Source organism: Cebus imitator, unplaced genomic scaffold (assembly GCF_001604975.1).
Source record: "Cebus imitator isolate Cc_AM_T3 unplaced genomic scaffold, Cebus_imitator-1.0 Scaffold31, whole genome shotgun sequence".
Lineage (NCBI taxonomy): Eukaryota > Metazoa > Chordata > Mammalia > Primates > Cebidae > Cebus > Cebus imitator.
This window is the reverse complement of record NW_016107346.1, coordinates 8860217-8886356: the sequence shown is the minus strand read 5'-3', so window position 1 is coordinate 8886356 and position 26140 is coordinate 8860217. Positions and strand designations below refer to the sequence as shown.

Below are 26140 nucleotides of genomic sequence, written 5' to 3'. Positions count from 1 at the left end.
CCAGAATCGTGTATTGCATCTAGTGGGCATGTCTCTTTAGTCTTCTTTATCTTTCCTATTATCTTCCATGATAGTGGCATTATTTAAGTGTAAGGCCAGTTATTTTATAGAGTGGTCCTCGATTTGGGTTAGATTAGATTCAGGTTATCATTCCCTGCCAGGATACTGCCTAAGTGATGTTGCGGCCCTCTGGGTCATCCTGTCTAGAGGCGCATGATGCTCACCTGCCCTCACTGGTGATGTTAATTTAGTTAACCTGTTCACTGTGAGTCACTCTTTTCCCTGATGCAAAAAAAAAAAAAAAAAAAAAAAAGGCCAAATAGAATTTTGCAGAACACAGGCATGGCGTTATTGGTGAGTCCTTTTCTGGTAACTGTTGTTCAAAACCTCCTAAACATTTTTAAAGAAAAACAGCTCACTTTAAAATGCACCTCAGCAGAAGGCAGGATTGGAGTCACTGGATTGGGGTGTCCAGTGCATAAGGCCAGGTCCACGCAGCTGAGCTGGCCGGGCTGGCTGTTGCCCCCATCGTTGGGATTGTGGCGGGGATTTCCCTGTGGCTGATGCTATTCCAGGGGTAGGTGTGGGTTATCCAGTTGAGGAAATGACTGTGTTGTACAGAGTGATAGCCTGGCTCATCCGGATGCCGAAAGGCAAGGAGGAAGGTGCATTTTCAACCCTTAATTTAAATCATTATATGTGGAAATTGGGTTATCCTTCCTGTTGTTCAGTGAGAAGCAGCATTTTACTTCAGGAACCCCACAGTGATTTCTGCACTATGCCATAAAAACAAGTTATAATGAAGAAAAATGGGGACAAAATGGAACGCTTTCTCAGGTGTAATGAGTTCGGGTCAGAAAATCCTACGTTTTCATTTATTTCAATTCTGCCTCTTGCCTCTGTTGGCCACACAGCTACAGCCACTTTGTTTCTCTGCACCTCAATGTCCCTGTCTTTTCCAACAGGATTTAAAACAAACCCTTCATAAGCTTGCTGTGTAGATTACATGTGATGATGTACAGCCCTTTGTTAATTCCACAGAAAGAGGTTTTCTGCATCCCATATGAAAGCTCCTCTTAGGAGATAGGGATAAACACCTCACCTCCTCTCCTGGAAAGGAGGGAGCAGTTTTCTGTTTCACAGCAGCTTAGAGCCTATCACAGCAAGTCAAAGCAACAAAAGGCAGCACAGCGCGTAGAAAGGAAACCTCCGAGACTGGAGGAAGAAGCGAACATGAGGACTGTGAAGGATGACACTACCGAGGAGTGGGCAGCTGGAGGGATGCGCTGGCTGGAGCAGAGCGAAAGCCTTTCTGAAGAGGTGGAATTTCAGCTGGGCTTGGTATATCGAAAGGTTCTTAGAGCCAAAGGTTTAAAAAAATAAACTCCAGCCTCCAGCCTGAGAAAACCTGTTTGGAACAAAGGTTCAGAACTATTCGTGCCTTTTTCACCAAACAGACTGACGTCCACTGTTTACTCAGATTGTGACACCAACTCTCTGACCCTGAGCACCCGCAGCATTTCTGCTGAGGGCCTCCGCAGGAGTGCAGGCCCTTTCCCCAGCTGCGTACGGGACAGCCTCTGACTGAGGCAGGGAGCCGACTAGTTCCCAGGGAGGCACTGGGCTTACCAGCCTCCGCCCAGAGAAAGAGGGGAGGCAGTGGAGGCTCTGGGCCCACCAGCCTCCACCCAGAGAAGGAGGGGAGGCAGTGGAGGTTCGTCAGCTTGGCCACCCTCCAGAGCTCAGGTCTTCCAACAGGTCTCAGAGATTTTAGAGCTGGGAGATGCGACCTCACCTCTCAAGGCTGAGGACAGAGAGAAACTACAGGGTAAGGGAAGCCAAAAATTGGAGCTGATCTTGAATCAGGACACAAGAAATGGTAGCAATTCCTTAATGAGGTGGAGGAGCAGGTACAGAGGCTTAGCAGTGGTGGACAGGCCAGTCCTGGGCCCTCCAGCCGCCCAGAGTGCGGCCACAGCGGGGCCCACGAGGCCAAGTTGAAGGCGGACAGCGAGAAACTGTGCTTATATCTGTAGATGAACAAAGACCCACATCTACAAAGAAGGAAACTGAATTGAAGGAACTAAAAGGAAGTCATCATAACATTCCAAAAAGTTTAGGTTCAAAGAAGAAAGTCAGTGGTAAATGGTTTAGGCTTTGTCGGCTACGCAGTCTCTGTCGCAACTTCTCAATTTAGGCAAACAACCGAAAAATTGCCTAGCAGGTTTGATACTAGATACTGCTAAGTCCCAGAGGCTAAGAATTTGGAGAGAGTCACATGGGCCAATGTGGCTGTGGTGGCAGCCCAGACCCTTACCTGGGGCTGTGGGAGGGACGTGGGGCACACAGTGTGTGGCTCTTGTTTCCAGAATAGAAATAATTTCTAAAGGGTAGTACTTGCTTTTCTGATTAAAAGGGTAAAGTCCGTTTATGATAGAAAATGTGTGAGTAATGTGTAAATATTTCAAAACCCAAATTAAACATTTTAGTCCAATAAGAAAACACATAATGACAAGCTGGCTTGTGTGTATTAAAAAAAAAAATTCATCCCTTTGGCCATTTAAAACAAGACATGTGGATCGAGATGAAAATCAGCAGCTGTCTCTTTGCCCCATGAGAGGACGTGGGGCTTTGCTTAGCAGGCACATGAGCCAGGACCGGGGAGCCACTGCCCCACGTGCTGTGGAGCCCGGCGGGACGCACATGCACACTTCCATCTCCGTGAAGGTCTGTGAGCAGCTGATACTGCCAGGGAGGTGGCCAATGTCATCATCTCCCTGATCACGTCTAGAACCCCTTTCTAATGAGAAGATAAATCTTAAGTCATATAAATATTTTAAAATGTGCATTTTAACACAGGTATTTTCTTTTCCTATAGTGATAATTTATTCTAATAATTATATTAATTAAAATGTATAACAAAATTATTATATAATTAAATAATATATATGTGTGTACATATACTAGACTGGTGCAAAAGTCATTGTGGTTTTGGTCGCTTTTTTAATGGCAAAAACCACAATTACTTTTACACTAACCTTTTATATCTATCATGCACTCCTTTAGTATAACTAAAAATGAAACTTCTTACCTCTTTCTTCTTTCTTTCTTTCTTTTTTTTTGAAATGGAATTTTGCTCTTGTCATCGGGAGTACAATGGCGCAATCTCAGCTCACTGCAACCTCCACCTCCCAGGGTCAGGCAATTCTCCTGCCTCAGCCTCCCAAGTAGCTGGGATTACAGGTGCCCACCATGCCTGGCTAATTTTTGTATTTTTAGTAGGGACAGGGTTTCACCATGCTGGCCAGGCTGATCTCGAATTCCTGACCTCAGGTGATCCACCTGCCTCAGCCTCTCAAAGTGTGGGGATGACAGGCATGAGCCACCACGCCCAGCCTTACCTCTTTTTTCTTTGTTCCTTTCAGCTGTACATTTTGGGGAAGCTGAGTATGTTCACTCTAGTCAGATGAAAAGCTGATTTGGATGGGAGTTTATATTTCCTTTTTACTTTCACGATTTAATTAGCAACATGTATTTTCTATCTTTAAGTATTATGGAAGAAGACAGAGGCAAAGTAAATGAACAAATCGGGTGGTAGGAGGTGTTTGGAAGGAGGATCTTTATTTCCAGGACCAATGCTCTTGTCAGGACAGAGGCTGATAGTGTCGGATGGACAGGTCTCATGCATTCTCTGAGGTTCTCATCTCAGCAGGTGCCCAGACTAGGCATTGTGTGCATCACCACTTTGAGTTGTTCAACCCAGTAGGCATCCTATGGTACTCAACATTATCTGCTGGAGAAATCAAAGGGGCACGCTGATTTAAACAGGCAATGTGTGCACAAGCCTAACAAAGCGATGCTATTTGTCTTTATGTTTTCTTTGATTCTTTCTAGGGGTTGTGAAGAAGTGTGTGAGCCCCACCCAAGCACTGGTGGGCTTCAGGTACGGAGACACCAAGGTTGTGTCCACCTCCTTCATCATGCCTGTAGGGGGCGCCATGCCCTGCCCGCTGCTCCAGGTACTCATTCCCTGATGTGTTCTGGGGCCATTTTTCACCATCCACAGACTTCTGGTTAACAGAGGACGCCAAGACCGCTGTTTGGCCCTTTGCCAAACCTACGCGGGCTCCTGCAGGGAGGGTGTGTTTGGGCAGGAAGAACAGTGGCCCCTGTTCTGGGACCTGTTGCCTTGCAATTTCTTTGCTCGTGACCCTGACCTGCCGACTCCCTGTCACGTAGCTCAGGGCTGCACAGTCTTGCTCGCATTGCACCTTGAGGTCCTTGTCCCTTTGCAAGACAGTAGATGGTTGGGGGAAAGCCATTGCTGTAGCTGCCAGTACTGTTGACACTTTTTTTTTTTTAATTGGAACTCATTGTAATTATATTTACTAAAATGTTTTATATTTGCATCATTTGTCCCCGAGCTTCAGTGATCAGTAAGGGCCCCGGAGTATGAGGGTTTCCTATTAAATGGTTTTTGAAAAAGCAAATATACATTGATCAGGCTTTCTTTATCTTTAACCATCACTGCTCATTTGCCCATCTTTCCTTCCATTGAACATCTTTTAAATTAATTAATCTATGAATTTTCAAATATTAGATAGCAATCTATATACATTTCTATAGAAAAATTAAAGATGCATTTTAAATGGAAGCCTTTTGTGATCCCAGAATGACACCACAAATGAGATTTCCCCAGGTCCTATGGTTAAGGCAGGTGTCTTTGAAAGTGGCAAGAATTCTTCCAGCTCACTAGGGGATTGCTGATTAAATCTTACCAACACAAACACGGCTTTCTTATATATCTCTTCTGCAAAAGATTATATTCTATTCCATAATATTATATTATAATATAATATATAATAACAAGGGCAGAGGTAGCACTTTCCTTGGCACTGTGGTCAGCTGGTGTCAGATGGTGAATCATAATGCACAGCTACCACAAATGTGCATTCCACACGTGTTACCGGAAGAAAGGCCGTGAGTGTGAGTTGTTCAGGTCCTTGCTGTTTTGAACAAAGAATTGAACAATATGCACAAATAAAGTAACAAAGGAATGGAACACAGGAACAAAGCATGGAAAGCAGGGATTTATTAAAGTGGGAAAGCACTCCACACGGTGGGAATGGGCCCGAGCAAGCGGCTCAGGGGCGCTGTTGCAAAAATTTCTGGGTTTTAAGTACTACTTCTGAGATTCTTATGGACTACCCCTTATCTGGATGAAGGATTTGGTCTGTGGCTAATTAAAGGCTGAGGTGAATTGCTGCCCGCAGCCAATCCAAGATACACTCCCTTTCCCTCTGAGCCCGGGTGGAAGGGGAGGGTTGCAGGCAAAGTGGCCTTTGATCCTTTGCTACTGGGTGTGAGCGATGGGGTTTTTCCTTTTGGTTTATCTTTAGAAGTTTGTGGTGATTGGCCTTAGGTTCTCTGCCCCCAGACCCAGATGTTTTCCCTTTGATTTAACTTTAGGAAATTATCACGAATTGGCCCCAGATTCCCTGCCCCCGGACGTTGGTACTTTCCCTTGATTCAGCTTTAGAAAGTCAGCACGAATTGACCTTAAGCTTCCTGATGCCGTACCCTGTTCTCCTGCCTCAGATGAGCCAGATTAATGTGTTCTCATCTGCTCACAGATGCATCAAAAGCTGTGCCATGTCTGTTTCATTCTCTGGCCACTATCCTAATTCCAGCTCCAAGGCCCAGGAGTAGAGGGCAATCTTGCAGAGCACCCCACTGCTGTGTTTCGCCCAATGTTAGCCCAGTGGAGAAGCGCTGGAGGAGGAATCCGAGAATTCATCCTTGGGCCTCTGTTTCTGCTTCCTAGTCAGAGCCCTGGCCCACAACAGTGCTCTTGTGCCCTGACGATGCACAAGGGCCCACAGCCTCTGCGAGTCTCTCCACAGCATACTCTTTCTGCTGCAAGTTCTCTGTTTGCGACTTTTACCCATGGATTCTGGGTGTATGCTTTGGAGCGACATTAAACAGACCTCTACCTTCCTAGTCTTGGTGACAGCCCTTCTGGCAGATGAAGACACTGTTTATGTTTGCATGACAAACACCCCAGGTTCTTTCAACTACTACTCTCTTTGGGATGCGGTTTCCAGGACCCTCCCCATCTTGCTGGCTGTTCCCTGGACCCTAGTCAGTTGTCGAAGTCCTACTAAAATGGGGTTTCCCAAACTGATCACAACATTTCAGATGTGGCCCAATGTTGGAATTCTTTCTTAACTGAGAAAAAAAATACGTATTTGAATTTTAGCATCAGTAATTGCCAATTGCCTTGGAGTGTTTTAAAATGAGCTTATATTAACATTGTCTGTACAATCCATAAGCAAAACATTTGCTATATGTTCTCCTCTGCAGGTTGGAGATTATGTGTTTGCCAAAATCGTGATACCCAAAGGATTTGACTTCTACGTCCCTGCCATTGTCATAGCACTTCCCAATAAGCATGTGGATGCAGAAAAATTCTACACGGTTTTGAAGTGTAACAACCGGAGAGTAAGTAGATTCTCACTTAGCAAAGGACTTTCTCCTGGGCAGTGCCAACCTGTTTCCTGGCACTTCCAGGCGTCTTGATGAATGGTTTCCTCGGCTGCGTCTGCTGCCCTACTCTATACTCCCTGTGTTTTGGCTTTTGCCCACTGTGCCACACACCCTGCCTTCACTGAGGCGACCACGGCCTCTGACGCCCTCTGTGTGGTCCTTTGGCTCTCATTGCTGAACCGTGCTTTGCATTTGATGGAGGGGCAGGCTCACTCTAGGCTCTCTCTCTCGATTTCCGTCCTCCTCATCCTCCTTGTCCTCCTGCTTAGACTGCCCCTTCCTTGTGCTCCTCTGCTGACCCTGCAGACTTGGGTACCTTCTGGGCCCTTCCCAGTGCTGTCCTCCTCTGCCTCCTCCCAGTATCTCTCGAAGTCACCTTCCATCTCTGGACATCTCCTCTGTGCCAGAAGTGCCAGCCCTGTGCTCCTGCCTTGAGCTCCAACCCTGTGCTTCTAGCTGGGTCCTCCTGGAACACTTCCTCAGGGTGAGCACCGGCAATTCAGACTCCGCAAGCCAATGCACCCCCTTTCCCCAAGCACCTTCTTCTCTTCTGTGTCCCCTGTATTGGGGTGCCACTACCTGGTTTCCCATCTCCTACTTGCTTAGAAACCACCTCCAGAGTTGGTAGAAGTTGGGAGACATAAGGGCGGACAGGGACAAAATGGAGTCGAGTGGAAAGAACACAGGCTTTCCAATCAAAAGATCTGTGTCAGGATTATTTGAACATTCACTCTGCTCTTTACTGGTTGTCTGACCTGGGCAGGTTGCTTCACCCCCTGAGACTCGGTTTGATCACATATAAAATGATTATTTTACATATCTATATTTGTCTATGTATACCCTACAGGGTGAGTGTGAGGCTTGAAGAAAAGACACGTAAGCGTAAGCGATCTGTGTGTCTGACAGGAGGTGTTGGGTAACAGAGTGGTGAAGTGGCTGCAGAGGTTAGCACATCACTCAGCTCCCTTCCTTCTGCACCCCCCAGGGCCAGTGAGTGGGAATGACTGTGATAACTGCATCATCTCTAGAATGATTTGCTCATTGGACAGGTGTTCGTTAAGGGTCTATGTTGTCTATTGGATCATTTGACTTTTTTATTGACTGGGGAGGTCTTCTGTGTCTTCTGAGTAGTAATTCTTGGTAATATATGCAGCCAGTATTTTTCCCCGTCTGCTACTTGTCTTTTAACTTTGGAATCTTTGTTGACAGAGAAGCGTTAAATTTTAATATGGTCAAATTTATCCCTTTTCTCATTTATGAACTGCCCTTTCTGTATTTGTTTAAGAAATCCTTCCTTAATTATGTATTTCTCTATGTCGTTTTTCTAAAAGTTTTAGAAGAATTCTTTATCAGTTTACAAAACTGATGATGATATTTGCCTGATTGACGTCCCCTGCCTCCTCCCAACCCACACACATGCTTCGAGCCACCCTTAGAGAAAATCCCCCCAGGACCCCAGTGTGGCCCCAGCCTGCTCCATAAGCTTGACCTCCAGCCAGGTGGAAGGCTCACAGCTTCCTGAATGCAGTGGGCTTTTCCAAGCCCTAGGCTTTTGCCTTTTCCTGGACTGCCCTTCCCATCTCCTTTCCCCTAAACTCCTGTCATCCTAAAGACTCCACCTGATCGTGACTTCCCGCAGGGCCATCGGGTTCCTCCTGTCCACCACACTGCCCTTGCCAAACTGGCTTCGTCACCAACCTCTCAACCCTTAAAGGCAGTGACCGCGTCTATTCACCTTTGTTCCTCCCAGCACAGCCCCTGATGAAGAGAAGGGTCTTACAATTTTTTTTAATTACTTGAATGAATGACATTCTTAATAGAAAATGAAATTGTCTTGATGGAAGACTTAATATGCCTGGAAAACAGACCAACAAGTGAACTTTATTGGTTAGCAAAAAGCCAGATAACAGTGGCTGACTCTCTTAGGCCCTTACTATGTGCCATGGATTTACTGTGTAAATCCAAGCACTTTACACAGAGTGGACACTTGGATCCTCAGAACACCATTAGGTAGGGACTATTATTATCTTGATTTCCAGAAAAAGAATTGAATCAAGCGGTTAAAGCACACACCTGGTGTGTAGAGCAGGCATTTGGATGCAGACAATCTGGCTCCATGGCCTGCCCTCTAAACTACCGTGCCCAGCTGCCTAGAATACAGAATAAAAATATCCAGGGGGGCAGTTACATCAGGGAGAGGGGCATGGGAAATGAATTTTAAGGTTAAGGGCAAAGGAGAAAGCTCATCAGAGCCAGCAGCCACAAGAGCACTGTATCCAACCCAATAGAACAAGCAGAAAAGGAGATGTCTTCTCATCAACCCAGAAGAAAAACCCTTGGAGATCAATGGAGTTTCCTGAAGCTGTCTGGATAGCAGTAGAGAAGCAGTCTGGAACGGCAGAGCATGGGGAAGCCTTCCTCTTCCTGATATGTGGCACCACTCTGGGGGTATCAACTGTGAAAGGGAGGGAGAGATGTTTTAAGAGATGTCCCCAGGTATGCCCCAGGGTGCGGGGAGAGATGAGGCAGTTGGCCCAGGATCTCTAAGGGGAAGCCACAGAGCCCAGGAAAAGACCTTGGAATTTACCTACAGGTCATGGGGGACATGGGACCCTGGAGACTACAGGGGCGCGGCCAGGGGGAAGGATACTGGAGATAGTTCTGATAGGAACTTGGGGAGACCCAAAGAGGCTGAAGGTAGGGCTTTCAGCAAAAGTGGTGGCCAAAAGCTGAAATAAAGATAGAAAGCAAGGTGGTTATATGAAGCTCTGTGTGTGTGTGTGTGTGTGTGTGTGTGTGTGTGTGTGTGTGTCTTCCGTGGTAGACTTGGAAATTGATCCAGAATATGGAGAAATGACAGAGAGGACTCAATGATGACTTATTCAGCAAATAATTATCAAGTGAGGTTCTGAATTTAAACTACTCTTTTAAGTGTCACCCTGAATAGGATAATGAATAGAAGCTATTATAATGGGTTGAGCTAGAATAAAATTATATCTGAATTTTGGACATTTCTGATTTAAATTGAGTGAATTCTGTTGGTATTATTACAGGAATTTTGCCCTCGGAGTGCACTTATTAAGATCAGCCAAAACAAGTATGCGCTCTCCTGCTCTCATATAAAGTCACCCCCAATTCCTGAGGATCCAAAAGTGTAAGTGCACTCAATTTTTATCTCTTGAATATTAATTTATATCCTTGCACTTTTAATCTGTTTTCGAGATGAGATCCATGACCTCTTAATACTAGGGAAGAAAAGCAGAGATGGAGAATGTCCTACTTAAAATGTAGCTCTCTGATATTATCCCTTCAACATCACACCTTTCACCTGCTATTTATGCATCTGGTTCTAATCTCAAATTCAACATTATTTGACCCTTCAGAAAAGTATTCATGAATATGTGATGAATATGAAGGAATTGTTCCCCTTTTATCTGTAAAGATTCAGGGACTTCTAATTAAATTGCATTTGGGTCCAGTCACCTACCCACCTCTCCCCTTGCTGGGAGGTGGGAGCGAGGGGCTGGTCCTGCTTGCCTGTAGCCAGGTCAGCATATAGGTGGGCGGTGGCTTCCCAGGGCTGCAGTGGGGTGAACACATTTTCAGCTGAGGCAGTAGGATTGCCAAGAGCTGTAACGGTGGACTAAAGGCAAGGCAGAAGTTAAGGGGGAGGCCTGCAGGGCAAACAAAAACCCAAGTCCATGGGTCCAATGAGGGGCATCAAAATTGGGGTCATGGAGCCATGACCTTGGAGTCAAGGGCATACAAAAAGAGGTAAAGGCGGATGTTGAGCACGTGTTGGGGAAAAGGACCCAGGAAACATCTTCCAGTTTCTCTTAGAGTCTGCAGGCTGTCTTTGAGTGCTAACCTTCATTCTTCCTGATGGCCTTGCCTTCGGCTTCATCACAGAATCATTAGACAGTCTCTCCCTCCACTTCTGATCTCCCAGCTCTGGGCTTATGGAAGTCTCTGCCTTCGCCCTGATGTCAAAGAATCAGTGTCCTTCTTTTCGCCCCAGGCCAGTCTGTCCACTGGGCTCCAGAGGCCCCTCTTCCACTGCCTCAAGTCCCGGATTCATCAGTGATCTCTGGATTCTTCTTACCTCCCTCCTTAGCTCCTTTTCACTGAGTCCTTCACCTCAGCAAGTACACAGGTTTGCCTCCTGTTCACACACATGCAGCACCCACAAACTCCTAAATAAATCCCACTCCCTCAGTTCTGCAGTATGACCCAGCATGCTCCCTGCCCTTCACTGCCAAGCTCCATGCGTCACTGGAGAGACTCCCCTGCCTCCTGTTCACTCCTGAGCCTTGGGTATCAGCGTCTGCCCTCACCCCTCCAATAAACTCCTTCCACAGAGGCCAGAGGGGACCTCTTACCGGGCTGCACCGGTGAGCTTCACCCTCACTGACTGAGCCTGCTCCTGCAGTCGCCTTGGACACCACCGGCCACACCCTTCTGCCCTAACCCCTCCTCTTAGGCTTGTTGCGGCTCCACCTCTCTGGGTTTTCTCCTGCCTGACTTCACAGCCACCCACTGCCTCCAAGACTCCCTTCACACTAAGTGTAGTGGGAAGTGAGAGATTTGGAGAGACCAATGGAGTTGCAGGAGGATTTTATTTAACATGATTACAGACTTAGTGGAATGGCTTTTTAATTTTGAGCAAAGGACAAAGAAAATGGGGTGCCTTTTATGTACCTGGGTGGTACAGGATGAAGAAGCAGGAAGCGGGTTTACAGAAGCCAGAACAAAGAGCAATTAATTAACTCGTAACATGTTTTGTGATGTACCTTACATTTGAAAAGTAACATTGTGAGAGACACATTTTGCAGTTTTTATTTGTTAGAAAGAAAAACAGGACTTTTTAGATGCCTGGGAACTTTGCTAAGAATGTGGGGAGGGTAGATCAGGTTCAGCGGTTTGCAGGAAGACAGTTATTCTGCCTGAAACAGAGCTGGGAGGTATCGTATTACACAGCACACAACACAGCAAAATTTACTGTATTATATAGCAACTACACATTAGACAGTTTTGTTTTACTCTTATTGCTATTATTTAATTTCTTTCTTCATAAGGACCTCATGTCTCCTTCTCCAACACAGGCTGCTCTCCTGAGCTTGTGTGTCACAGTCAGAATCCGAGCGTGGGCCCTGAGATGGATTTTTTGAAAGCCCCCCACCCTCAGCTGGTTGCACGGTGCAGCCATGTTGGGTAACTATAGGGGAAGAGCATTGAAACCAAAATTGGATTTATCTCCCAGCCCTGCTGTCAGTTTTGTGGTTTCTCATCGACCCTGAGCTCTTCTGCAAGATGGTGGTGGTGTGAAGATAGGAATGGTCATTGTCTGGCAGGCGTTTGGCACATTGTGGGAATAGCATTATTTCCAGCCACCCACTGGATATTTCTACCTGAGTGTATAGAATCTCAAAAGTTTAGGACATCTAAAACTGAAATAGCAGTTCCCCACAAACCTGCTCCTATCTCAGCCTTCTCCGTCTCCATTCGCCCTTTCACCCACAAGTCACGGCGCTGTACAGCCAGAAAATCAGTCGTCACCTCTGGCTGCTGCTTACTCTTCACCTACCACGCCCCCTTGGTCTCCAGGTTACAGTGATCCTAAACTGGTCAGGAGCTCTCATGTCCCCCAGCCTCCTCCTGCCACAGTCCCAGTCACTCGTCAGAAGGCTCAGCAGAATCAACTTCCTCCCATGCAAATCTGCCTTTGCCTCTTCCCCACTTAAAAAGCCTTCAGAGTCCCGTCCCCATCATCCCTTCTTATCCCAGCTTAGCCTCTTGCTGGTCTGGCCCAGGCCTGACTACCTTACCTCATTTGTCCCTAGCCACCCCCAGCCAACCCGCCAGTGCCTTCTGCATACTAACCACTCTGAGCTATGTGTAGGTTTTGCCCACACCATACTTTCTCAGGTCTCTCTGCCTCCACCAGATTAAGTATTCTCTCTGGAAAACTATTTCTTGCCCTTGGCCACCTGGAGAACTCCAAGACTGAGCTCAAACATCAGCACCACCATGCAATGTCCCAGTACCCCAGGCCACTCCCCCCACCTGCCACCATGTGGTGAGGTGGTCCCACTGCAACCTGTAAAGGTTTCCGTTAAAGAAAATTTCCTTTGCATTGGACTCTGTAGGCACAAGTCCTTGAAAGTAGGGGACAGGTTCTATCTGCCTCTGAATCCCAGTTGCCAGAGTCCAGCTCACAGAATGCCCCCAATGACTATTTGAAGAACAAATCAGTATAGAAACACATGCTAGCAGATGCCCAGTGACACTCCTCTAGAGGTGTGCAGCTCTACAGAGAACCTTTCCTTAGCTATGGTTACCAAAAACATACGCTACAATTGTTCATTCTTGGTCTAGATGGGCATGATACTTCATTGAAAGTAGCAGCGCATTTTCTGTTAATCTCAAACTTCTACTCTGACAACAGTCCTTGCAGGTCTGGCTTCTGGTTCCTATGACGTCCAAATTACAGCTCCTTATAAAGGAACATGAGCAGATGTATCTAGCTATTGCCCATTTTTACCAAACTCAATGTTATCATTATTTTAGAATGAAAATGCAGTTCTTTGTATGTTGAGAAAAGCCTGTGTTTTCCATCTTCCCCAGGCTTTATTTAAAGCTCTGCACTGTGAATTATCTACTCTCTCTTCTGGGCTTCACACAGTGGAAGTGTTCATTGACTCCCTTGTCCCCCATTGTAATTTCCACTCTTTTTTGTTCCGGCTGCCTCTGTGGGAGCAAGAGACTGAGTTTAGTTCTCTTAAGCAGAGGTCACATTCAACCTGTTAAGTTCAGAGCTTAACCTGTCTCTGTTTCTACAATCAGGACTAGCAGAACCGAGTACAAAAATGAAGGTGTAAGTCTGACTTTGTAACAACGCTGGGATTTTCTTCTGGTAGATCCTTTCCTCAGGAGTTCTTTCTCACTTGCTTTACAAATATGTTCCTTAGGGAGCGTTCATGCCACTATTCCAAATGAGGCCATCTAAAGAAACTCCTGATGCTTCCTTTCCAGGCTATTAAAGGCATATACTGTAGGTTACATCTCCAATAGAACATTATTTGACAAAATTTAATTTTCAAATATGGAATTCACTATAAGTATCTGCTTGCAGGGTAAGACAGGGGATACCCGGGCCCAGACAAGCCTCCGTCTTCCCCCACTCCTCCTTTCCTTCTTTCTGGGGGCCTTTCCTGCAGGTCGCTCTTCTGGCTTCTAAGTGAGGACAGGGCAGAGTGAAAGGCAGGAAGAAAGACATTTGAAGGCTGAAGAGCTCAAAACTGATTGAACATGGCAAACGCTGATGCACATTTCCATTTTCAACTTAAAATTTGACACCTAAATGATTCTTAAATACTTTTTTAAAACAAGGTTGTCTTATAAAGTATGTTATCAATATTGCTAAGTTCCACATGGCTCATTCTTTAAGGAAGGATGTGGTGTTGCTGTATTCAACGTGAAACCAGTGATGTGGGTGCAGATTTTCTCTTTCCTTTGTAGCATGACGATGCCAGTCTCTGACACACAACTGAGAGGCATGTCTTCCAAGACTATGTCCGATGGAGGGAAATGACTGCTCTTCCTCTCCCTTAAGGAGCATGCCTGAGCTTTCTGCTACATTCCATGGCATCAGAGATGCCTTTTCTGAGGGAAAATGGTCCTTATCCTGTCTATAACTTCCTCCATTCAGAGAATACATGTGTAGTTTCTCCCATGTGGTACAAGAAGCAGGCAGAACAGGCGGATTTTGCTCCATTTGGCATCCTCTCTCCTTGCCAGGCCAGGGGACTCACAGAACAAGTCCCTCCCTGGCTGCCTCCCCTGGCATCTTTTTCCTAACAGAGGACTGTAGCCTCTGGCAGGGCAGGGGGAAGCACCTGGTGGTCTCAGACCCAGGTGGGTCTGAGCTCCAGCTGTTGGTGTTCTCCATTGGAGAGAAGTGCCTCTAGCAGGTGTTATTCAACCACCCACAGACTGGGGTCTCAGGCCACCTGAACTGAACACACACACCTGGTGCCACTTAACTAGCTAGAAATCTCTCCCGAATGAGCTGGAATCCTTCCTCCCTTCACCCTTAACAGAGCATGACTTGGGCAAATTACCTTCAAGATTCTTCCTTAAGAAGACTCTTGGCCTGGCGTGGCGGCTCACGCCTGTAACCCCAGCATTTTGGGAAGCCGAGATGGACAGATCATTTGAGGTCAGGAGTTCAAGACCAACCTGGCCAACATGATGAAACCCTGCCTCTACTGAAAATACAAAAATTAGCTGCCTGTGATGGCATGTGCCTGTAATCCCAGCTACCCAGAAAGCTGAGGCAGGAAAATCACTTGAACCCGGGAGGTGGAGCATGCAGTGAGCCAAGATTGCGCCACTGCACTCCAGCCTGGGTGACAAAGCGAGACTCCATCTCAAAAAAAAAAGTTTCTTTAGAGGGTGTATGATTTATTTTTAAAAAATTAATAATAGCATTCCAAATGTGATATCAGGAAAGCAAAATAGTGCTCACCATTTCCTCTGTGCCCCAGAGGAACTGTGAGGCATCTGAAGGAAGCTGTTGGGTTCTGGGGCCCTGGAGGCGAGGCATGTTCTTCTCTTGCTGCTTGAGGGTCATTGTGTGGTCTTAGGACGCAGCCGTGTATGAGTCCGCAGGTGGAGAGACCCTCCCAGGGCCAGGTGGGGTTTTTCTGGATCTCTGGTCAACTCCTGCTCCCTCAATTCCTGTTACACAAAATATTAGCCTCTCGTTATCTCTCTTTTGAACAGTTTAGTAACTTTCCATGAAGCCATTGGATTTGGGAGTATGTCCCAGTGGAAATGATCATGTCTGCGGTGTTTAATACTCCTCCCTCGACCCTGTGTAGTGTTGTGGACTCATATTGTCTCCTGACATCAGGGAAATTAAGTCATTGATTGAAGCTTCAAGATTCAGCACTGCCTCTGACATGACATTAGATGAATCACTCCCCTTAATCTTGCCTGGTCACTCCTGACGGTTTTCTCCTAAGAGGGATCTGTGCATTTGAAATCATTAAGCCTCTGAGGTCATTAGCTCCCTTCGTCCCCTCTGGTCAGATTAGGAGCCCATTTCTTATGCTAGAAAAAAGCCCTGAAAAAATTGCAGTTCAGCAACAAACCCTGTCTGTGAGTGTCCTGTGTAATTCAGAAGGACACATGCCATTGCCTACGTTCAGGAAGCACCTAGTGGTGCCCTACGACTTCGGACAAGGGGACACAAGAGTCACAGAAATTCGCCAGCCCTGAGGGCCAGCGGTAGCAATTCAGATAGCAACAGCCTTTGCTTCTCAGTCTCTTCATTCTCCTCCCCTTCAGTTGTTGAAACTCTAAGGCCTCCTGGTGTTTACCAAACATCTGCTGGGTGCCTACTCCATGGGTCCTCTTGTTCTTTATGTTCTAAGACAGACTGACTGAGAGAGACACTTAGGGAAAAATACAAACGAGACCTCAGGGATCCAGCAGGATTACTGACAAGCTGACAATGCTTTATCCAGTGAAGGGGGTGGGTTCTGACCCCAGGAGGGCATGGAGTGGGCACTCAACACTTTCTTCCCAGAAGTGGAACTAGCACAGCGCCTGGCTGCCCTGCTCTGAACACACACCCATATTTATCATAGGTTGATCATGTTATTCAGCCAGATCTGTAGCCTAACATAATTAATAGAGCACCTAATTGAACTCTGTTTGGGCATGAGATTGGGTAAAAGAAAGCCATTCAGTGGGTCTTTTCCAGGAATGCTGATGGAGAACCCCCCCTGGCTGGAGGTTAAGACCCTGGTGGCCCTCCCCCTTCCAATGATGAGCTTGGGTCAGATAGGAGAGGGAGGTGTGTGGCATAGGGGTGGGGTTGAGGCCTTCACATCAGATTCACACCCACCCTGCCTCCCGCTCTCACCCCTCCCTATAAGGAGACATTTCCTTGTGAAAGATCTTGAACTTGGCTGACCTCAGCCATCCTGGAGCATGAAATACAGAAGCCAAGCAGTATCTGCTTGCTTCAAGTAAAGACTTTTCCTTGATCAAAACTCCTACCTGCTTTTCGTACCAATCATGATGACTTGTACTGCTTTATTCTTATGCCAAAAGTAATGCATAGTTAATATAGTTTCTAAATTAAAAATGAGTGGAAATAACACAAAAACCACCCATAGTCCCACTTTTTGAAAGTGATCACCAGTTTTACCTTGGTATAGGTCCTTCTACAGTGTCTTCCCCACTGTGGTGATTCTTATTTCACCATAAGCTTATGCCAGCTTATATCAAAAAGCCATATTTTTTATCTCCTTATCGTGTATGACAATTGCAGCTTTTTGTAATGTCAAGAAAGTGACAGCTCTACTGGAATTCATTTTCCAGGAGTGATTGTGAATAGTTTAATGCAAGGGTTCCAGTCATCCTTATGGATTCACAATTTTCATAACAAAAATGAAGATGTAATATGCATTGTGTTGTGTAATGTTTTTTACACTTATATTTTTTCCAAATAACTTGTCACTTGCACCTTTTCATGACAGTGTCACTTCTTGTTTCATTATTGCCTCACTAGAATTCCATTATTCAGGTGGTCCATGAGTTGAGTGACCGGTCCCCTAGGTGAGGGCTGTCCACACGCTGCTCTTGGGCCTCTCTTGTTCTTCCTCTTCCCAGAGTCCTCTGGGCAGGTGGGTAGGTGTCTCCTCTGCCTTGTTCTTTCTGTGCCTTTAGTGCCTGAAAAAATCTGCTTCTCACACCCCCTTCTTGTCACCCTTCTTCTGAGAGATTATAGCTTAGGGACTGGACTGCAATCATGGATCCTAATTCATGGCAGATAGAGAAAAACCATGAAAAGGAACCAGAATGTGTCAACTTACTCTGCTCTGGAGGAAGGTAGCAATTTGAGGGATAGTTGAGGGTAACGTGATGGATAAGATTTTAGACTTCACAGAACAGGGATGGTAAATACAATGTTGAAGCATGATTCCTAGAAGTCTCTCAGAACCTGCTATCATAGAACTATACATCTACGCAAGCACTGGCCTCAGGTTTAAAGATGATTTTTTTCTGTGGCATCCCAGAAAAGCCTTTCCAATGTCACTGCTATCTCCCAGGCCAATTTTTTAATGTCTTTTTGGAATTGTCTCCTGAGTCTTTGAGCCAATCTTTGAAAATTATCGTGTGTAGTGAATCTTGATTCTCTCACAAAGGATTTGAATGATGGCATTTTCTATTTAGAAATAACAAAAACTTTATTTCCAAGTTATTGCACTTTTTTTCCTGACACTTTCGAGAAGAATCTGAAGCAGTAATAGTCAGAAATTATGCAGAGTAAAAACAAAACAAAAAATTATTCAGAGTGAAGGCAGGGTGATCAAGATAGGCAATACTGATTATGGGAACAAAATAAGTTTAACATTGGGTGCAGATGTCCTTAAATTACCCTGAAGGCCCTGATAAAAGGTGAGCTCCCAACATGGTGGCATGGCTGGAATGAGGCCATGGTGTTCCCAAGATGCCTTCTTTGAAGGACAGCACTTCTGGGTAAATAAGCTTTGTCAGCGCATTTTCTAAATAGTAAACGAGCTCTGTGACTTCACAGTTATTCCTAAGTTTGATGTCATTACAAATCATACCATTTTGGACATTTGGGAAACTGTTTCTGATAGCGGTCATTAGAGGAACTCAGGGTGTGAAAGAATATCTCCGATGTACAATCTCCAGTTCAAGGATGAGCTGGGCTGTGCTGGGGCCAAGCTCATCTCCCTGGGGCAGATGCAGGTCTATGCTGAGGTGTTTCCAGGGGCTTCTGGGCTGGGAGTCGTTCCTTCACTGGCTTGGTCAGGATGGTCCACATATTCAAGTTCTCCCTGCTGTGGGAGGCTCCCAGATACCAAAGGCTCATGGAAATGAACTGAGTGGAACTAAGCCCAGCCTAAAGCACTGGAGACACAGTACTCCAGAGACTCCTTGCCATGGGAAGAGGGACATGGGTAAGGGGCTGAGAAGCAGCCGTAGAGATGGGTTGGACATCTCTGTAGACCCCGCAGCCATCAAGACAGGGTAACCCTGATCTCTCTCTGTCTCTAGAGAGGATATAGAGATGAGGAGCTCTGCTTTCCTCCGCTGGCCACTGAAAGAAGCAGACACACAGGATTCCAGAGAGCCAAGACAAGAGAAGCCCAGGAGAAAAGAGAGGCCCACCAAGCAGCCACCTCTCCAGCAGGCGGCACCCTCGGACTCCGGCCGCTCCTCCCACAGCACCAGGTCCCCTGGGTCCTGCCCTGGGACACACCCCAAGCCCAAGGTTTGGTTGGGGGTGGGGGACACCACATCGCTTATCTTGGAAACACCCTGAAATCCCTTTCAAGAATAGTACACCTGACATCATCCCCCAGATTCTGGGCCTCTTTAGGTTCCAGTGCAGCAAAGACCCTAACATCCTTAAGTAATGCTGACCTTCGCTTCCCCAGACGCCCCACCTCCACTTCCCCTCGGCCGGGTGTCTAGGACTCAGCAGCCATGCCATCATTGCCACGCTTCCACCCCCAGCAGCCCTGCCCTATACGCTCAAAGCCATCCCCAGCAGCAAAGGACCGACCTGAAGGCTGTCTGGTGGCAGCAATGTTAAAGAGACCAGCGTCCTCCCAGGCTGCCCAGACCTCAGCCTCAACACTGGAACTGGCCCCTCTGCTGAGGTAATGCCACCCTCCGTGCCACCCCTGCCTGCCCTGTCTATAGCAAAGGCTCCTGTCACCTTCATCCCCACTGCCTCTCCTACCCACATGACAACACTGGTTCTGGCTTTTTTGACTGTTCTTTTTCCTGTTTTTCCCCTGTACTCACAAAATTGTATTCCATCTTCTGGTAGACGCCCCACCCCCAGAAGTTTTAACCTGAAAGATGATTGTCACAGGACTTTCAAATTGTTTAGAAGTCAGCATAAGTCAGGATCCAAGCCTGTAATCTTGTTTTAAATTAATTATCACATCTAAATTAGAGATTTCGTCACCCAGTGTTAGGACTGAAATTCAGACCTGGTAGCATGTCTGAGGTCTGCAAGACCGAACATTCCCTGCTTTATTGTTTTCTGACATTTTCATTGAGCTTTTCCTAATTCTTTTTGTCTGTAGTCTTGTAGGTATCTCTAATTGAGCAGGAAACCAGAACAAAAACTCTTACATTGGAAACATTTCAAAGCCACTGGATTGTTGAATTGTTTATTTGTTACCATTTTTCTCCCAAAACATTTTAGCAATGACAGATGAAAGTATTCAGTTGTGTTTACTAACTTCAAAAATGAAGTCATACCACCAAATTTCCTTTTTCTAGTCAGTAAGATCCCTAAGACTAGATGAAAATAGAGTACAGATCATCCTTAGGAAAAATATTGGATGCTTTTTCCAAATAGAACAGAAAGGGCAGAGTTCTGAACTCTAAAAATTTACAATTTAATTAAAAGTGGCGTTCACATTCCTAAAAGCTAGGGGTAACCAGGGTTATGATGAAGAAATTAGAGGAGTAATCCACTTCTAAAATTGTGAAAAAAAATAAGGGATATTCACTCAGCATCACACCAAAACCAATAATGCAGTGAGGAAGGAATGGAAGAGTGAGGGAATTGTTTGAAACAAGGCAAGGAACAGTGCTTGTGGGAGGCAGCGTGCCTCCCAGAACTCAGATGTTTCCATCCAGCAGGAAGGCTCCGGAGCAGTCCCCGCTAATGAGAGCTGTGTCCTAGAAGGAAGGAAGGGTGTGAGGGTCTGAAGGAAGCGTGGTGTCTGGTCTGGAGAACTAGCGGAGCATTTTAGAAACCACTCAGTCATAGGCATTGGTTCATTTATTCATGCATGCATGCATGCATGCATGCGAGCCTGTGTGTGTTCATTCAAAGCAATTGCGTGCTGACAGCCTGCCAGGCTCCAGAGAGATGCCGGCAGACACTTGGAAGGTGGTTATCTTCCCTCTGTACCCATCTCATTCTCTTCGTCTCCACTTTCTTATTGGACCAATCACTGGTGTCTAGTGGTGAGGTATGAGCAGAGACAAATAACTACAGGGCAGATATGTACAACACTAGTTGCATTGGTGTTGCATTACAGTGCATGAGACCATCACGTGGTATGTTCAATAATAGTGCCTACTTCAGTGTTATAAGAGAAGTTGCAATTACAGCAGTGAACTTCCACCTCCAGCCAATACAGAATGGCAGCAACTAGATTTACCTCCCACCAAAGCAACTAACACACCTCATAAAATGTATGTAATAACACTTTCCAGAACATTGGCCGCCAGGTGATGAGGACAGTGATCTCTGAGGGACAAATGTGATGAGCTGTATGCGTGTCCCAGTCACTTCCTGATGATGTTTTCAGGCTGCGGCATAGGGAGGGGGAACCCAGACAGCCCTGCCACCTCTGTGAGTTGAACTGGGATTCTGAGGAGACCAAGGCAGCTGCGTTTACCAGGGTCAGGGCTGGTGAGGAGAGAGCTGCAGAGAGAAAGATCACTGGAGACCTGAGGAGTGGCCCTCCTGAGTCTCTGGCTAATAAGTGCATGGCTGTGAGGAAATTACTGAAGACCAGAGAAAGGACCACTCAAAATGATTACAAGGGACAATTCCTACGGTTTACACAGGGCTGGGAATATTTCCTGTTTCCTTCAGCCAAAGTGGAAAACATTATTTATGGGGCATCAGATAAAGTGCTCAGGAGTTTGTCTCAATAGTGGAGCAAAACTGGCATTTGACTAAATGCTTCCATGGTCCCAACCTAATAAAGCTGAAAAGCCCGGGAAGGGTGAAACTTGTTTCCAAATACCTGCGTCCCAGAACAAAGGTAAAGGATATTTATAGGGATACAGAAATATCCACCATCCAACAAGGTAAACAACGTCTGACATCCAATCAAAGACTGGCCTAAAGATAGGCATGAAAAACAGCAGGGAAATAACCCATAATAAAGAGAAAAGCTGGCTGGGCATGGTGGCTCGCACCTGTTATCCCAGCATTTTGGGAGGCTTAGGCTGGTGGATCACCTGAACTCAGGAGTTTCAGACAAGCCTAGCCAAAATGGTGAAACCCTGTCTCTACTAAAAACACAAAAATTAGCCAGGCGTGGTGGCATGCACCTGTAATCCCAGCTACTAGGGAGGGAAAGCAGGAGAATCACTTGAACTGAGGAGGTGACTCTGGAGCAAGACTCCAACTCAAAAAAAAAAAAAAGAGAAAAGCCAGTTGGAATCAGCTCAGGAATGACACAGACAATGAAGAGTACCAGAAATGGCAACTCTTGGTATATATATGAAACACTTTCTTTTCTTATTATTTGAATCTCCTTTAAAGATAATTGGCTTCATAGAGTAATGGCAATAGTACATTAATGCATTTTCATAAATCCCTGAATGTGCACCTGGATGCATTCATTGCCTCAGATGATTTGTGCTTTGATTTTTTGCTGAATGAACCTGTATTTTTAGCATAGACCAGAAGTAATAAAAGGTGTTCAATCTGTTAAACACACCCGCACATACAATAATAATAATACCTTTGTTTGTAGATATTATGGCCACCCTATATAGTAGGTGTGGATCACAAGCCAGGGGCAGTGGGTAATTTGTTATAGGGATGGAGTGATTGAAAACCACGTGTGAACTATGTGGAATGGGTACAGAGTGAATCCTTGAAACAGAAAAATGTTCTTCAGAAGAAAGGGAATGGATGTTCAAAAAGAGAGTGGATCACCAATTAAGTGATGTAAAAAAGATTCTATGCATCAAGTGAGAGTCATTTACATACTTCTAAGCTCCTTTCTAACTCTAGGAGTCTACAGCTCAATGACACAGTCCATTACCACCAACTCAGAGCAGCTCCTCATAGATGAAAAACTGTCCTTACAAAAGGTGGGTGGGCTGTAGCCAACAAAACTAAACAAGAGAAATCAATTAGAGAAATTATAATTGGAAAAGAAGAAGGAAAATGATGTTTGCACATGATAAAAGCCAACACCTGAAAAACCTGAATCAATAACACTAATCCAAACAAAAGAATTCAGTGAGATGAAGGATATAAACTTAATACATAAAAATCAATATACACAAATCATGATCACTTAGAAGACATGTTGATAGTGAAAACTTCATTTACAATAACAATAAAGAAAATAAAATGCAGCTGATTCTCACTATTCATGTGGTTACGTACTATAAAGTTACATCTAACACTGAATATTGAGTCATTGCCCCTAGGGGACATACAAGATTAGATTTCCTGCAGGCCTCTGGTCACAACTAATCAATGCATAACTTTGTTTTGTGTGTGTTTCTGTTCAAAGACAGTTCTTTTTTTTTGAGGCAGAGCCTCCCTCTGTCACCTAGGCTGGAGTGCAGTGGCATGATCTTGACTCACTTCAAGCTCTGCCTCCAGGGTTCAAGTCATTCTGCCTCAGCCTCCCTCGTAGCTGGTATTACATGTGCTGGCCACCACCCCCAGCTAATTTTTGTATTTTTAGTAGAGACGGGGTTTCATCATGTTGGCCAGGCTGACCTCAAACCCCTGACCTCAGGTAATCCACCCACCTCAGCCTCCCAAAGTGCTGGGACTACAGGCATGAGCCACTGCACCCAGCCCAAAGATATCTTAATATATATTGCTCACTTATTAACATACTAATTCCCAGCCCTATAAGGGTGTTTACAGTAGGAGAGCTAAAACAAGAAGGCAGTAGACGACTCAGATTTTTTCAATGCTTTGAGAATGCACCTGTCTGCAAATATGCCTTGAGCATTGATTTTGGGGTTACAAATAAGTTTTAGCAGTGATATGGTTTGCATCCATGTCCTGGCCCAAATCACATGTCAAATTATAATCCCTGGCTGAGTGTGGTGGCTCATGCCTGTAATTCCAGCACTTTGGGAGGCCAAGACTGGCAGATTGTTTGAGCTCAGGAGTTCAAGACCAGCCTGGGCAACATGGCAAAACCCTGTCTCTACAAAAAATACAAAACATTAGCTGGGTGTGATGGCACATGCCTCTAGTCCCAGTTACTTGGGGAGGCTAAAGTGGGAGAATTGCTTGAACCCATAAGGCAGAGGTTGCAGTGAGCCACGATTATGCCACTGTACTCCAGTTTGGGCAACAGAGTGAGACTCCATCTCAAAAAAAAAAGAAAATTGTAATCCCCAATGTTTGAGGAGAGGCCTGGTGGGAGGGTGATTGGATCATGGGGTTGAAGTTCTCATGAATGATTTAGCACCATCCCTCCCTGGGTACTGTACAGTAACTGAGCGCTCATGAGATCTAAAAGTATGTAGCATCTCCCCTCCCCTCTCTTTCTCCTGCTCTCGCCATGTAAGTACTGGCTCCTTCTTCACCTTCCGCCATTATTGGAAGCTTCTTGAGGCCTCCCCAGAAGCAGATAAGGCCATGCTTCCTGTACAGCCTGGAGAACCATGAGCTAATTAAACTCCTTTTTTTATAAATTACCCAGTCTCCAGTATTTCTTTATGGCAATGTAAGAATGGACTAATATAAGCAGGTAGGTGAATTCACAAACATGGAATTTGTAAATAATGAGCATGGACTGTATATAGAATAAACTTAACAAGAAATATGCAAAACCAGTATATGAAAAACTTTGAAAAACTCCTAAAAGACACAAAAGTAGACTGGAACATCCCTTGTTTTAGATAGGATGACTGAACATGATGAAGATGATAGTTCTCCCTGAGTTCATGTATTACTATAACACAATTCAAGTAAAAACAACAGCAAATATTTTATGAGGCTTGAAAAGTTTGTATTAAAGTGGTAAACCAAAAATAAAATTCTAAGTCCCCCAACCATCTGAATGGCTTTCCCCCTAGGCCAGGGCACTCTAAACTTTAACCTAAAAGAAGGGTCCAGGCCCTGAGGGGAAGTAGGGATGGACATGCCCCATTATACCCTCCAGCATTCAAATCAACACAGGCCTTAAGCCTGATAAGAAATATTTACAGTCTATTCTCTCTAAAGCCTGCTATCTGGAGGCTTCATCAGCATGATTAAACTTTGGTCTCAACAACCTCTTATTGTAACTCAGGCATTCTTTTCCCTTGATAATAACTTAACCAGTTGCCAATCAGAAAATTTTAAAATCTACGTATAACCTGGAAGCCCCCTCTTTGAATGGTCTCCTGCCTTTCTGGACCAAACCATTGTATATCTTAAAGGCATTTAACTGATGTCCCATGTCTCCCTAAAATGTCTAAAACCAAGTTGAACCCTGACCATCTTGGACACACGTTCTCAGAATCTTCTGAGGGCTCTGTCGCAGGCCGTGGTCACTCATATTTGGCTCAGAATAAATCTCTACAAGTATTTTACAGAGTTTAACTCTTTTGTCAACAAAGTTCTTATGGAAAAAGAAACATGAATCTCTAAGAAAATACTAAAAAATAAAGATATGAAGAAGGAACTTATGTTAGCATATTAAACACTATGATATCTCTATGCTAAAAATAGTGTGGCACCAATGAGATATCATCTCACACCAGTGAGAATGGCTATTATTAAAAGTAAAGAAAAAAACTAACATATGTTGAAGAGGTTGTGGAGAAAAAGGAATGCTTTTACACTGTTGGTGGGAGTGTAACTTAATTCAACTGTTGTGGAAGACAGTGTGGCAATTCCTCAAAGACCTAAAGACAGAAATACCATTCAACCCAGCAATCCCATTACTGGCTTTATATCCAAAGAAATATAAATTTTTCTATTATAAAGACACATGTATGTGTATGTTTATTTCAGTGCTATTCACAATAGCAAAGACGTGGAATTAACCAAAACGCCTATCAATGATAGACTGAATAAAGAAAATGTGGTACCTATACACCATGGAATACTATGCAGTCATAAAAAGGAATGAGATCATGTTCTTTGCAGCGACATAGATGGAGCTGGAGGCCATTGTCCTTAGCAAACTAAGACAAGAACAGAAAACCATATACTGCATATGTTCTCACTTATAAGTGGGAGCTAAACGATGAGAACGCATGGAAACATGGCTAGGGGAACAACACACATTGGAGCCTATCCGAGGTTTGGAGGGTGAGACGAGGGAGAGAAGCAGAAAAAAATAACTAATGGATACTAAGCTTAATATCTAGGTAATGAGATAATCTGTAAAACCAACCCCCATGACACACACTTACTTACGTAACAAATCTGCACATGTACCCTGAACTTAAAAGTTAAAAATATAGTAGTGTGGTGCTATCACAAGGAAAGGAAAATGGATTGATGGAATAAAATATTGTCCAAAAAAGACATATATTAATCTATCTATCATCTATCTGTCTGTCTGTCTATATATCTATCTGCAATTGTCCTTCAATATTCAGGGGATTGGTTCCAGGAGCCCCTTGGACACCAAAATCTGAGGATCCTCAAGCCCTGCAGTTGGTCCTGTGGAACCCATAAAAACAAAAGGTCAAGCCGGGCGCGGTGGCTCAAGCCTGTAATCCCAGCACTTTGGGAGGCCGAGGTGGGTGGATCACGAGGTCAAGAGATCGAGACCATCCTGGTCAACATGGTGAAACCCCGTCTCTA

The 26140-nt window shown here is 45.1% G+C and overlaps 1 protein-coding gene across 2 annotated transcripts in view; it reads left to right on the top strand.

Moving 5' to 3' along the window:
- Window positions 1-19758, top strand: part of VWA3B (von Willebrand factor A domain containing 3B) — a 232069-nt gene extending 212311 nt beyond the window's left edge. Inside the window, exons 24-28 of one of the 2 annotated variants that reach the window (XM_037736937.1) lie at window positions 3895-4019; window positions 6364-6501; window positions 9600-9700; window positions 18646-18862; window positions 19029-19758. In XM_037736937.1, the coding sequence (XP_037592865.1) occupies window positions 3895-4019; window positions 6364-6501; window positions 9600-9700; window positions 18646-18862; window positions 19029-19160 (713 nt within the window). In that variant the 3' untranslated portion in view covers window positions 19161-19758. Of the gene's footprint in view, window positions 1-3894; window positions 4020-6363; window positions 6502-9599; window positions 9701-18645 lie in introns of both variants that reach the window. The other variant, XM_037736936.1, reaches the window with a different exon arrangement.
- Window positions 19759-26140: the final 6382 nt, after the last annotated feature.